Raw genomic sequence first — 14,822 nt, 5'->3', positions numbered from 1 at the left:
GACAGCAGAGAAGCCTCAAAGTTCAAGGAATCTGCAGGAAGTTCAAGGGGTAGCAGAGGGTTGGTGCACAGTTACTTTCTCTGATGAAGCCAACTTCTGTTTTGGAAATCTGGAAAAATCCTTTGTCTGTGGAAAATCCTGAGATTTGTGAGGCACGTTTACAGGTCTAGCCTGCCTCAAACATGGAGCATAAGTGAAAAGTGGCTCAGAGATCATTAGATCAGCATGTTGGATCCATGGTCAGGAAACCAAACCGTGGTGAATGATCAGTTCTTGGAAGCATGTAGACAAGCAGAAGTCCACAAACTGTGAAGAACTTGGAGCACTGATTACTGTCTGGAGGTTCTCTCTCCTGTCAGGTGCAGGTGTGGGCCGGCAGCTGGAGGAGTCTCTGTTTCCCAGGCTTTGCTAATCACACATGCCTTCATTTTCTCAGCAGTGAGCACTGTTTAAAGGTTGGGGTGGGTCTTCCATCTCTGTCAGATTGTTGTCACTACAACAGTGCTAATCGCCCTCATGCTTAGAACAAGTTTTTGTGTCATGCTCTGCTTAACCTTTTGCTCTTATCTGCCTCCAGTAATTTTTCTAATGACCTTGCTCTGTAGCGGACATTCCTCAGTCCAAACCTGTTACTTCAATTTGTTATCATAAATTGTTGTCACAGTAGCTACCAGCTATCCTAGGAATCCTCACCTGCAGTGTACCTGCCTGCCCGCTTTCCACAGCTCCTTCTCCCAGTCTCCTCTGCAGTGGCGGCTGGCCCATAGGGGGCGCTCGGGCTCCGCCCCCCCAAATGTGGAGGAGTAAAAATATATATTTTTAAAAAATTCATCAATGATAGTTTTACTATGTGTGTGCCCATATACAGCCAGGCGTATTTTAACATTTTCACCAGCTGACTCATTAAAGTTCAACCAACAAACGGTGTTTTTCTTCTTCTGGGGCGCTCGTCAAAGCGCCCTTGATATGCAGCGAAATAGCCTATCATTAAATGGTTGCCAGGGGAAAATAATAAATATTTGACCTATCAGCGTCGCTGAATTAAATGGTTTGGGGGCGCTTAAAATTGCGCCCCTGCAGAAAACGCGCGAAGATTTGCTGTTCTAGAATTTTACCTCAGTCAGTAGCCTAAGTGAGCTATAAGGTCAGAGAGAGACGATGGCAGCGGTATTGTTAACGGTTGAGGCACAGCCTCCCCCAAATTCGGTTAGATCGCTTCTAACTCAGAAAGACAGACGAGCAAAGTTCTTGTACAAATAAGAACCCTTAACCATATTTACTCTCTTTCTCCATCCCTCTCTCTTTCTCTCTTTAGCCCACCCCCCCAATCAGTTTACAGTTGTTGTTTTCAATAGTTATTTTTCATTCATTCAAAAAAAAAAAAAAAAATCTGTTCATGTTCATTTTTACAAATCTATACAAATGGCCAGAATATGGTTGTTCATTTTAAATTTAAATTAAAATTGTGTTGTTTGATGTACTCATTAAATGGGTCATTTTAGTCGATATCATAAAAATTGCCCCCCCTGAGATTTTTTTCAGGAGCCGCCACTGCTCCTCTGGATTCCTCCGTCCCGTCAGGACATCCTCCACAGCCTCTAGATAAACATAATACCAGCTCCACTTCTTCTTGAAACTAAGTTTGATTCTGAAACCTTCCTGTAACCAGAGAGTTACCTGCACAATCTCCTGCTGCTGTTTCCAGTGTCGTTAACTTCTAAAAACCTGTTAAATAAACCGTTTAGAACTGTTGTTAGTTTCTTTCAGGCCACTCATTTGGTCATTATGGCATTTAGGACTTCCAGAAGCTGTAAACACCGACTCTCTGCACAGAGTTCATTTGAACTGCTCTTTACCAAAGAATGTGAGCTTTGTGTCTGCAACAAATATTATCAAAATGTACATAATACAAGTTCTTCTTTTCTACTACTACTCCACGACATTCTTAATTAGCTATAATAAGGAAGAACAGTAATAATTTACACAGCCTGCCATCTGATGGTTTTAATGCGTCAAGTTCAAAGTCAAGATGAAGACTTCCTGTCCACAGGATTCACCTTTGACCTTTTGTCAAGTTCACAAAAGCATCAGATTCAGAACTTCAGTTTGGCTTCATTTGAATATGTGTTTGCAAGTTTAACCAAATACCTTTCAGCCGTTTGACCATCGGCTAACTTCTTCTTCTTGTACAATAAACGAGTCATGTTCACAGACTCCAACTTCCTCAGAATTAGCAGGAAGCTCTGTGGAGCATGACGAACTGTGCGATTCACTCAGAAAAGACGACGTTTTCCTGTTTGCCTTATTTTCTGCACACTTATTCAAACAAACCCACATTTTAATGACGCAGGAATCCATCCCACATCAGATTTATGACAGCAGCTGGAATCTGTGCAGAGTGCAAAACAAACAGCTCCACAGCTGAGGAATAACTGCACCGCCATTCACACAACCCTACACCACTACAGTTAACCCTGCAGCGGCCGGTGGTGAGATCGTGAAATGAACTCAGCACATCCACTGAAGTACAGTTTAAAGTCCTTGCACTCTGGATGCAGCTACTTTCTCCTTCATGCCATTTGTTTGAAAGCTTTAGTTGCTTCTTATCTGCTAATATACGCTCACAAGATCATTATGTGCACCTCTCTGCCACCAGGCTTGGACCTGCTTTCGTTAGCAGCAGCCATGAGGAGATGCTACACTGTGGTTATAAACACATGGACACAGTCAGCAGCAGCTCAGGTGGGCTGTGGTGTGTAAACGACGCGCAGCTAAGGCGCCCAAGAGTTTCAGTGACTCACCCACGGCATGCACTTCTTTAGCCACAGACGTTAGTCACTGACAGATCTTTGCATAAAGCACACAGGAGGACAGAAACTGTTCACAAAGATAAAATCGCTCTCACTCTCTTTCTAACCTGTTCCCACATTAACCGTGAATAATTCTGATCATGTTTCTGCATCGTGACCACTTCATGAAAACTTTTGTTAGTTGGATTATGACTTCCTGTAAACGCGTCTTGCACCACTTTGTTTATTCAACACAAACCACGTTCTTCATGTAACGCATCGATGCGTGGACGGAGGGACCCACGGTAATCCTGATCACATATTTATTCAGCCGGGAGAAAAACTTCCCAGTGACTCTGCGTGTCCTGTAAGCTCCCAGTATGTGTGGTCATGTGACCTGTGAGCGTCGCGTGTCAGTAATCGGATGATTGACCTGACAACAAATACTCTGCTGCGTCACTGACTTTAATCCGCACCTGCCTCGAGCGAAAGCAGAGAGGGAGTAAAACCGGAAATCCACACAGATTTCAAAATAAAACGAGAAACTAACTTTATGTTTGACATTTGCTTCTTGATGACATTTTTTATGCTGGAGGAGAAAAAAAAGGCAAAAATAAAACAGATGCAGCAGTTTGCAAAAGCCTGTTTAAGCAACCTATAATAAAATACATCAGTATCCCTCTGACATGTTACAAAAGCAGACACACCTGTTTCTTTAAACTACAAATCAAGAATGTTTTCTTAAATACATCTTTTTTTTTACAAAGCTCAACTTTGTAAATTGCCTGTATGTCTGTTAACTTTATGTGACTTGGTTGCTTATTCGGCGTCTTCTACTTGGAACCTTTTATTTAATCTTTAAAGCTGCAGATTTTGTAGAATATATCTGATAAATCTGATCAAGAATAGCTCAAAGTCCTGAGTAGATAGTCTGATTTGAAAGCACCAAATTTTACTTTCTGTAATTAGCAACAGCTCTGTGCAATCTTCATTGTTACTAGTTTATTTTCAGTCACTTTCTGTTATTTATGCCGTGAAATAAATAAAATATATCTTGTATATGTAAAAGAGATTTTATTATTTAGACTTCTTTTCTCTCCGAGACATTTTTCCCGTTAGGAGCGTTTTCGCTGCGCTTTTATTTTGAAATAATGAACTAGAATTTTTCCTGCAGTCTGTCAGCCTTGACTCGGGGGTTGCTAAGGCATGCGCGCCATAGCAACCGGCTCACCAGTGAAGGAAAAGTGAAGATTTTAATGTTCATGTTGTTTAAACACACGAGGAAGAAGAAAATGATGATGATGATGAAGGGTCCCTTCCAACCTTCGAGACCGGATACAGAAACATCCCAATGAGGTAAAAATGCCAGGAACTAAAGTCATCAAGCCTAAACCAGTCGATACAACGAGGAAAACCCAGGAGAGACCCAAAGCGGCCAAAGAGGCGCAGAGTGAGCTCCGAGTTCCCGCTGTGCGCAAAAGCCGCGCCTCCAGCTGTCCGAGAAACCCGCAGCCTGAGCGGTGCCAAAGACCGACCGGCGGGCCGCAGGGGTCACCCTCCAAACCAGGGAGCGAGAGGAGAACCAGGTCCACCTCCACTGCCCCCAAACCTCCACAGAACTGCTCCAAAGCGAACCGGGACTGCAGGAGGGCCAATCATGCCGCCGTGGAGCCCAAATATCAAAGAGAGGAGCGGACAGTGCGAGCGGAGGCCAAGTACGCAACAAGCCACAGGTGAGATACGTCAGAGGGGCCTCGTGGACACCCAGTGGACCACGTGAATCCATCTGTAACACCACTCACAAACAGCAGTGAAGGGAGAATGGATATGAGAAACGCCTTTATTATTATACTGTAATACCCATCACAGCATCGAAAAATAAAGTTAAACACAACAAACAGATAGAAGTAGCTCAGTAAAATTAAATAGACTACAATAAAGACAAACGAAACACAATTAAAAACATCCTGCTGACTGTAGTAAAAACAGCACAGCAAAAATGTTTTTATGCTCAAAATAATGTTCAGTCCGTCCACAGAGGATGCTGCAGATTTACACATTACACATTTACACATTTACAGATTTATAGGCTGTATAGAAAAGATGGAGTGAAGTTGAAGCCTAAACAAGAAGCTGCTGGTTGTGCGTGTTGAAAGTGACGCAGAAGTCTGTGGCGTCACCAATGCTCACAGAAAAGCAGCATCAGAAACTGTGGAAATCAAAAAATGGAACGATAGTATTTGATATTTTAGCGTCTCCTGTTAAAAACATTAAGAAAATTATTTAGCATGCAGGAAGCGACAGGAAGTTGGGAAGCCTGATTTTTTCCTTTTATTATATTTGAAGCTCTTGGACTTTTGAGAAACGAGCATATTTGTAATAGAAACGCGTAAACACTGATATCAGCCAAATATATCCAAGCAAAACACTTATCATTCATTAAAAGTCAGACGATGGTCTGAACCAAACACAAAAGCAGATTATTTGTGAGGTAATTGTGTTTATTTATGCTTTAAGAGACAACAGCAGCACCAACACAGTCCACAGGTCCAGTTCAGTGAATTGCATTAGTGACAAAGATCACCTGCACAGTGTAAATGAAGGAGGAAGTTATCCATCGAGGCCTCTCTCTGCTGTAAAGCTGGACGTGCAGTCAGCGGGGACTGACTCGCTGTGAGAGCTTCAGTAGAGATTATCTTGCCACACTGAGCGATGCTGTAAATTTAATAAAAATATGTCAGGATCGCTCCGTCTGTAGCGCAGCTGTGCCAAACATGTCGTATTTAACTGCTTCACACCGAGACTCTGAAGGCAGGAAGTATCATTTTTTTCTGTTACCTCGACGACTTCTATGGTGGGCGGGACTAAGATGGGGTAAAAACTGAGACTTGAGGAGGTGGGACTGTGAATTATGAGATATGAGTGCATTCATATTGTTTTGTATTTAATGCCATTTTTTCTGTTTTATGACTGTTTCATGTTAAAGATGGAAACGTAGATTTTGTAGTATGTTGTCTTATAGAGATGTCTGCTGTCTTTGGAAAAACATTTGGATGTTTGCATAACTTTTGTTTAACAGTTCTACTTTTTCTTTTTTTTAAATTCTGAGATAGTAGAAATAATTTAGCATGAATCTGGAAGTTTTCATTTATTGAATCAGGACAATGAATCTCCCCTCAGATTTAAAATAGCTGCTTGCGTACGCTGAATGTTTGAGTTTCTCTCTCCGAGGCTGCGTGCAGGTCAGCGTTTGGAGGGGAAGGCGTTCACGTGTAGTCCTGCAGTAAAGTTTCACGCAGCCATCTGGTGCAGCAGGTTAATCCCTGCATGTTTTACCACCAACTGCACGACAGTGCTGCAGGTGAACTGCTGCATGTCCGAGTCACAGCAGCACACAGTGTGGCCGGCTGTCAGATTTGGGGTTTCGATTTGAAGCACAAAGAAGACTCGAGTTGTTCAAATATGCTATTTTTACACCTGGCAGGAAACGTTCCCAACATCTCCACAGGAGTTTGTTGCTTTTCTCTCTGGATTAAAAAAACATTCACATATTTGTTTTCATCTTTTTCTCCCATCAGCTTAAATATAACAGCTTCTAAATCCAAGGTAACACCTCATTTGTAGGGTCTTCCTCCCACTGCTTTCCAGCTGCGTACCACATCTGTGCATCTTTGATTGTAGCACCTCCTGCAGCCTCCTCTGGCTCCTCATTTCTCTTTCCTTTAGAGGCAATTTAAGAATTAAAAGAATCCATCAAGACAGCGTACAGAGAGAGCAGGACACAGACAGGTCATGCTTGGAGAAATTCATTTCATTCCAGAGGGGCTCAGATTAGAGCTGCAGCTGATGTTTTATGGATTCTTTTTGATTATTTAATCCTTTATTTAAACAGGTCGTCTCATTGGGATCACTTCAGTCTGGTGTTTGGGTTTTTTATTTCCTTGTTTGGTTTTAGTTTCAGCTCTAGTTCTGCTCTTGGTTTCACTTTGGCTTGTGTTTTGTTCGCGCCTCCGTTGTGTTTCCGTGTCTGGCTGTTTGTCTCTTTGTGTTGAATTACTCATGTTTTTTCCTGTTGTTGTTGCTCTTCCTGTTTTAATTTGGCGGGTAATGTCCTTTGTCGCTACAGGTTAGTTTAACCTCCCACAGCGTCGTTCTGTTACTCATCCCCTCGTGTGTTTGTAGAAACCGTCTCAGTGTCCTCTTGTCCTTCGTTGAGTCGTCCCTTGTGGTTGTGTGTTTCCTCGCCCTCAGGTCCCAGAGTCTGTCAGATCAAAGCTACGTTTTACCTTCACTCCTGAGTTTGGGTCCATATCCTGCACATGATAAAAATGTGTGCACAAATACACAAATGCACCTTAAAATATTCCAGTGAAATGACGAAATATGAGTTTAAATGTAATCAAAGACCAGAGAATGATTCACAAATAAAAATCATTATTTCTTATTTCTCTTCACTAACGAAGACCATCCGGTCTCCTTCAGTGAGGAGGGAGGAAAGAATAGTAGGTGGATGAAGAAGCGGATCATTGCACACCCTTCCCCTGTGATTTCCTGTCCCCTCCACCCTCTCCTCCGTCGCTCTCTGGTGCACCTGGTGGATGATGGTCCTGCCCCTGCTTAAAGTAGGCTGGGCTGCAGCGTCTTCTGATTCCTGCCCCCCCCCTCAGTGGGGCTTTAGTTTGCTTTCCTTTCAGGATGAAGGTCCTGGTGGTTTGTTTTGTTTTCGGGGCTTTAGTTCTCTCACGTTACCACCCTGAGCAGGTGCGTCCGCGTGGCTCCTCCACACTTTAGATTTTTCTGCTTAAATGAAAAAATGTGAATGTCGGGTGTGGCATCCTGTTGAAATGTTTCGGTGGCTGAGAGAACTCGAGCCTTGATGCTCGGCCGGGTTGTGGCTGCGACTACATAAACAACCTGACCACAATCCAGCGCAGCCAGAACTGTGGCGTGAACCCTCCCATCCATCAGAGGAGAAGCAGATTTGTTTCTGTGGTTTTATCACAGTTTATGTTTGATAAGAGATTTCTGAAGCGTGTCTGCAGCCAGTGGTTTATAAAATGGTATTACTCCATCAGCAGATTAGAGATTCACTTTTTCTTCTCATATTCTGTGTTTGTGTTTAAAAAGTCGTGGAAAGTGAAATAAAGAGTTTGTGTTTCCTGTTCCAGTAACAAAGCTTTCACCGTCATCCCCCCAAATCCCAAGAAGAGAAGAGAGATCCAGAAAAGTGAGTCACATTTCATCAGCGTCGTCTCGGAGCTGTTTAAATCATCATTTTCGCTGTTGATACTTGTTTTGTGATGTCTGATTGGCTGAGCAGAGGCGGAGGCAGAGCTCGCCGCCTTAGAGGAGCTGCGTCTGAGCCGAGCAATGGCGTATGTTTCCATCAACCCCAGCAGTGTTGGTGAGGAGGCGGGACCTGCGGATCTAATTGTTATATGTAAAGTTGTTTTTTTCGCTGACTGTTTGTTTGTGCGCTAACAGGCGGCTGCATGAGTCTGGAGGAAGTACGCTCGAAGCAGCAGCAGGAAATGATGCTGGCGAAGAAGAAGCAGAAACCGGTCTGACGGCTCATTTTCTTATTTGTCATGTTGAACACCTGGCCCATCCCACGTGGGATTCAAAGGCTCCGCCGTTGTTCCAGATCAACTGGCGTTTAGATCAACTGGCGTTGGTCGAACAGATGTGTGGCAGTCTTGCGTTTCAGTAGCTCCTACCGACAAACCAGCAAAAAAACGCCAAATGTGTCATCTGTGACACTTGTGAGGTTGTATCAAACACACTCCGTCAGTCTTGATGCTGTTGAACAACAAAATGTTTAAAAATGTGGCGAGTTTACCTGGTGATATCCTCATGCGCGACGCGATCGCGAAAACAGCAAACAAGTAACACCACGCCGATGTTGTTCACAGGACACAAAGAATAAACGATCGGGAGACTCTTGTCGTCGTTATCGTTCCCCTCGCACGGTTTATTCCTCCGAATTCAGCGTTTTTGCTTCACAACTACAGCGTGCTGTTTACTTTGTGCACTAACATGGAGTCGAGTCAACCAGCGCCACCTCTGGCCAAGTGCCACAGCCTACAGCCAGATCAACCTGTGACACATCTGCACCACGTTTGAATTCGTGTCATGCACATTTGTACCTTTCAATTGTGTCTGTTTGTGCGTCATGCAAATAAACCTTTGAAAAGAATGAAATGATATCATATATTTATTATCAGCCTACATTTGTACAAAATGCCAAATGACATACACATAAGAATCACCATCCTGATATCAATACTTTTGCCCATACGAAAAATGTCGTGAACACACTAATATTTCACCAGTGTTGTAACATCACATGTCGTTAGCGTAGTCTGTCTGTGTCTTCCCTCTGCAAACAAACATGTTAGAGTTGGTTGTGATATACAGTCTGCATAAGTGTGGTCAATCTAATAAACATTTATAAGGAGATGGCAGTTACTGTGAATGTACAGCAGTTACACAGTGATTAGTAATAAACAGTCAGACAATGACCCTGACAATCTCATTCAATCTTGCAGATTGCACCTTCTGTGGAAAGTGGTACCACACGGTGTGTGTGGACTTCCCCTGTGCAGAAGGCGACTACAAATGTTGTGGGTGCTAAATAAACAGAAAAAATTGATCCCTGTTGTCTTTGCTTACCGATCGTTTTTAGTGTTGACAATCCACATTGCTGGCATTGCATCTTTCAACATGTTTGTGGGTAGATTTGGATGTACCAGGGGTTAGTGCAGCCACTCAGCCTCTACTCAATGTGATCATAGCAGCAGGTGCAGATGTGTCACAAGTTAATCTAGTAGTGGCCCATGGTCATGTGTTAGTGGTGGGAACAGTCATATCCACTCACTCTCACTGGCTGTTTATTACTAATCACTGTGTAACTGCTGTGAATTCACAGTAACTGCCGTCTCCTTACAAATCTTCATTAGATTAACCACACTTATACAGACTGTATATAACTCCAGCCATGTTGATGAATTGCCTATATTGGCTGGAAATATTCATTTTCAGGGAAAAGACACAGACAGACGATGCTTACAGGATGTGATGTGACAACACTAATGAAATATTGATGTGTCATATTTGTCCAAGGCGTATTTCATTGTTATGGAAAAAGAGAATATCAAAATCATGATGACCAATTGGAGTGGTGATTTCTATGACTTTGTGTATATAATTTGGAATTTTGTACAAATGTAGGCTGATAATAAATACATGATATCATTTCATTCTTTTCAAAGGTTTATTTGCATGACGCACAAACAGACACAATTGAAAGGTACAAATGTGCATGACACGAATTCAAACGTGGTGCAGATGTGTCACAGGTTGATCTGGCTGTAGGCTGTGGCACTTGGCCAGAGGTGGCGCTGGTTGACTCGACTCCATGTTAGTGCACAAAGTAAACAGCACGCTGTAGTTGTGAAGCAAAAACGCTGAATTCGGAGGAATAAACCGTGCGAGGGGAACGATAACGACGACAAGAGTCTCCCGATCGTTTACTCTTGCTGTCCTGTGAACAACATCGGCGTGGTGTTACTTGTTTGCTGTTTTCGCGATCGCGTCGCGCATGAGGATATCACCAGGTAAACTCGCCACATTTTTAAACATTTTGTTGTTCAACAGCATCAAGACTGACGGAGTGTGTTTGAGACAACCTCACAAGTGTCACAGATGACACAATTGGCGTTTTTTTGCTGGTTTGTCGGTAGGAGCTACTGAAACGCAAGACTGCCACACATCTGTTCGACCAACGCCAGTTGATCTAAACGCCAGTTGATCTGGAACACCGTCTCACAAAACGAAACTTCCTGAAATGCAGAGAAGAAAACCAAACTACAACATTCAAGTTAAACTGCTTGGCGATCCGCTTCAATTCTAATAAAAGCTTTGAAGTGGATCTGCAAAGTAGTCAAAGCTCATGTTTAACTGGAAACAATAGAAGTAAAGCACATTAAACTCAGCTTCCCAGTTTACTTACAGAAACCAAGTACTGGGACTAAGCCTGCGATCAGACTGAGGCGTCTGTAAGATGTGATCTCAAAGATCTTTAAAATGATTTTGTTTTTTAATCTGTGGTTCTTTTGACTTCGACACCAGTAACGTGTTTAAAAGTGTGAACAAACGCTCCCTGATTGATGCACTCGCTCATTTTTATCAGCTTCGACGTCTGTTTGCCTTCAGAGCTGCTTCAGTTCTTTGTAGCACAGCTTTAACAATGAGAAGGAAACATTCATCTGTCCTTATTGACATGAAAGCATCACACAGATTTGTTATCTGGACGTCCATGATGTGAATCTCCTGCTCAGTCTGGAGTCTAGTCCAGATTACAGGCAAGAAACCAGTTTTTAGAGGTGATCTGAGCTTTGTGACGTGGTGCATCATCCGAGTAGACGAGTAGACTGAGTCATACGGGGATGGACAAGGTTAGCAACAATGCTCTGGTAAGCTTCTTCATATGGGGCGCCGTTTGTAAACTGAAACATGTTGAGCATCCAAAGATGCTCCTCTGCAGACCTGCAGAGTGATTATTTGAGTTACTATCATGGCATTTTCACCCAGAGAGCCCAGATGGTTTGTTGGACCATCATTCTCAGTAAACCTCAGCGATGGTTGTATGGGAAGATGAGCAGTTTCTGAAATACTGAATCATCTTTCTTCCTCGTTCTGATGCTCAGTTTGAACTTAAATCCACTGAAGTTCTCATGTGATTGGCAACAAGCAGTTGAGTGGAAATAAACACTGAGCTGCCACCTAATGAAGCAGTGAGTGTAGTTAATTATCTTCTGCGGTTCATAATATCATTAAAATACTTGGTGGTGCAGCTGATTCTGTGGTGGAGCTCGCTCAGAGATCAGAAACACTTCTGAAAACTGTCGCCAGTGAACGCAGCTCTTTGCTGCTTCTACCAGTGAAAGCTCTGCCTGAGCTCGTTTAAACTCTGAGCATCCAGCAGGTCATTATCTGTTGTTATATCAGTACGATCACAGCAAACAGCAGCGGACTGAAGATTTCACAGAGAAAATACTTTTCTCTGTTACTTTTCTCTCGATGTCGTTTCAGATGAAGAAGCCGGTGTTGGAGGAAACGTCCGTCCTGACGAGCTGAGCGTCTCCTCCTGCCTCGACTCCTCGCTGCAGCTCAAACATATAAATCACATATTTAAGGAGCAAACTTTAAATAAGTCTTTTTAGTGAAATATTTACAGATGAACAAACAGATGTCAGAGCTCACGTATGTCACCGTTGTTGTCATATAGTGGTTCGATTATGGTTGTTTCAAAGTTCTGTGAGTAGCTTTGTGGTCAAATGAAAATGTATTTTTTATCCAAGTTGAAATAGGAAATAACTTTATTAACAGGTCGATGATTCAAACATCTTCCTCCGAGCTTTCAGCCATCACGTCAGTAACATGGAGCTCAGGGAATCTTATATGTGCAGCTCAAACTGCAACCATCGCGGGCCCGAATGTGATAAATATAAAGTTGTGTGCTAACACACAGACAGAAGCTGGCTCACTGCTCACAGGTACTCCAGGCTTTCACCTGTTGGATGTGTTTGGTTAGATTCATTTTTCTTTGTAAGATTTTGATGCATTTTCTTTACCTTTGTTTTTATTTTATTTGAAGTTTTCATTAAATCTGCAGCCACGTGTTCAAACTGCAAACACCGGAAATAAAAGGTTTGCTGCAACAAGCAGACTCAGGTAACACCTCTGACCGACTGAGGTGTGGCCTGTGAACGCATCACGCCACTCTTCACTCTTACGTAATTCAAACACAACAGAGCAGAACTGACATAAACAGGCTGTGGACAGCACAGAGGACAGGTGACGCAATAACAATATGTTCACTTAATATTTACAATAAATGTTCAAGCAGCTTCTCTCTCTGCGTCACAGCTCAGTGTGCAAAGCAGCGCTCGTGCTCTTTGACATTTAGAAAAACTCCTCTTCAAGATGAAGATCGTAAAGTTTTCCCGGTGTTATTCCACGACTCTGAAACTGCCTCCAATGACATTTCAGAGGTAGGACCTGGCTGCCTCACCCACGAGGTGTTTGAGGCATGTCCGGAGTTCTCATTTCTACCCACAGGAGAGGTCGTAGGGGTTTGGTGCTTGGTGGCTCAGGCAGCGGTCTGGGGTGGAGCCGCTGGTTGCTGAATCTGGCCAGTGTTGATTTCTATTTAGAATTTTTTAACTCTTTTATAAACAAACAGTTTCAGTTACCTGCAGCCCAGCTGCAGTAGAAACCTCCAACATCTGGCTGCTATAGAAACATAAAAAACTCAAATTGTCAGGTGGTAGATGATGCAAGCTTTTAGAAGACACACACAACACCACCTGGAGGTGAGAGGGAGATTGTTTCTTTAGATTTTGTAAAACTTTATATATCTGTGTATGCGCACATGTGAAGAATCAGTGCCACCTGAAGCTTTAATTTACCTCCCGCGTCTCAGGATTTACTGATAAACGTGAAGCAGGAGCATCAGCGGACATGGTCGGGGAGGATTCACCTTCCCTTTGACTCTGATGAGGCTGCTTCCTTGCTAGAATCCAAGCTTGTGTTTCCTCCCATGCCAGCAGAGGTCGTGTTCTGGCTGTTTCAGAGGCTGTGGCGGAGCTCAGGGTGGGTAAACGGTGACTGACTACCACACTGCACACAGAGGAAAGGTGACTGGAGAGCATTCAGCTTCCAGTAGGAAAACACCATCATGAAGAACGATCACAGCACAGCGAGAAGCACAGACACAGTGAACCGGAGGACTGTGGTTATTTTTATAATGTTTCATTAGTATGAGTCAAATGCAAGTCAGAGGAGCTCTTTGAATTCTTTGCATAACCTTCACATACACACATTAAAGAGCAGGAAGCTAAATGTCAGCATTATTCTTCTGTATCACGAACGCATAATTAAAATGTGTCATATGGCAACTAAAACCCACCTTTGCGCATGCGTGACAGCTGTAGGGAAGCAGCTGTAATTGTTTTGTGAGGCCATGATTGTAGTCCTTATAGGGAGGCGACTTTGTGGAGCAGGTGCAGCATTCAGGGGATCCGGGGAAGCTCAGACATTTCAGCGTTAGAATGTTTGTGTTTGTTTTTCCAGTGTTAAAAAATTCAAATTTCTGGTCATTTAATGAGAAAATATAAGAAATGTAATTAAAGTAAAAACTATTATATAAAGACAAGACAAACAATATTAACTTTAAACCAATAAAATCTTTGTAAACTTGATTTTTGGATAAAAACACCAGCGTTTCAAACGGGTTTTTATCAGATTTGAATGATAAGCCTACACATGCATGTTTGAAGTCATTTAAATTAAAGTCATTTAGGGTTCGGATCTTTGTTATATTTGAGCCACATGCTGAACAAGCGCATTTCTAAAAACTGCAAATAAAGTATCGTACATGTAGCACTCGCAGCTCTCCTGTCTTTTCTGTGTTTTCTGCTGTAGAGCACAGATTAATGTTTCATTTGAAAAAAGACTCAATGTTAAGCTTAACCAGGCTGACAGCAGCCTGGTGGATAACTTCATTCTTTGTTTGTTCGTTTGCATGTTACAGAGCCTGCACAAAATCACTGATCACACAACAGGGAAATGCCTTGTACCAGATTGAGCTCCTAGCTATTCTCCATCTGTAAGCTCTTTGGCAGGTATGCACCATATTGACTAAGCTATAAAATACAAAAACACAGCCAAGATACAAGCTGTGGGAACAGTAATATAAATCAAACATGCATGCAAAAAAGGTTTTAAAAACCCAAAATATATTGTAAAATCATATGTATATGTGACCGGTGTGTTCCTGCGTTGCTAGAATTAGAATTCAACTTTATTGTCATTGCACATGTTACAAGTACAAGGCAACGAAATGCAGTTTGCATCCATCCAGAAAGTGCTTTGGCAGTAATATAGATATATTACAAAATATGGATCTATTATAGGTATGTTACAATGTACACGGTATGAAGGTATGTTATGTTGTGTCTGACAATGAAA

The 14,822-nt window shown here is 42.5% G+C and overlaps 1 protein-coding gene across 1 annotated transcript; it reads left to right on the top strand.

The window, feature by feature from the left end:
* Window positions 1-4,151: 4,151 nt before the first annotated feature.
* LOC146625956 (uncharacterized) lies at window positions 4,152-11,927 on the top strand. Its single transcript, XM_085362537.1, has 5 exons — window positions 4,152-4,522; window positions 7,958-8,016; window positions 8,110-8,193; window positions 8,274-8,350; window positions 11,883-11,927. The coding sequence occupies exons 1-5, from the start codon at window positions 4,152-4,154 to the stop codon at window positions 11,925-11,927; spliced, it is 636 nt and encodes a 211-aa protein (XP_085218663.1).
* Window positions 11,928-14,822: the final 2,895 nt, after the last annotated feature.

Source organism: Diplotaxodon limnothrissa, linkage group LG9 (genome assembly GCF_057381915.1).
Source record: "Diplotaxodon limnothrissa isolate DT_005_m linkage group LG9, D_limnothrissa_male_GT1.1, whole genome shotgun sequence".
NCBI classification, from domain to species: domain Eukaryota; kingdom Metazoa; phylum Chordata; class Actinopteri; order Cichliformes; family Cichlidae; genus Diplotaxodon; species Diplotaxodon limnothrissa.
Note: the sequence above shows the minus strand (reverse complement) of the source record. Positions and strands in the feature narration are given on the sequence as shown.

Excerpts from the sequence above, each read along its gene's own strand:
- LOC146625956 (XM_085362537.1), top strand. The coding sequence starts at position 4,152 with ATGCCAGGAACTAAAGTCATCAAGCCTAAACCAGTCGATACAACGAGG. Across the intron at positions 4,523-7,957 it reads AAGTACGCAACAAGCCACAG|TAACAAAGCTTTCACCGTCA; the intron begins GTGAGATACGTC and ends TTCCTGTTCCAG. Across the intron at positions 8,351-11,882 it reads CGAAGAAGAAGCAGAAACCG|ATGAAGAAGCCGGTGTTGGA; the intron begins GTCTGACGGCTC and ends ATGTCGTTTCAG.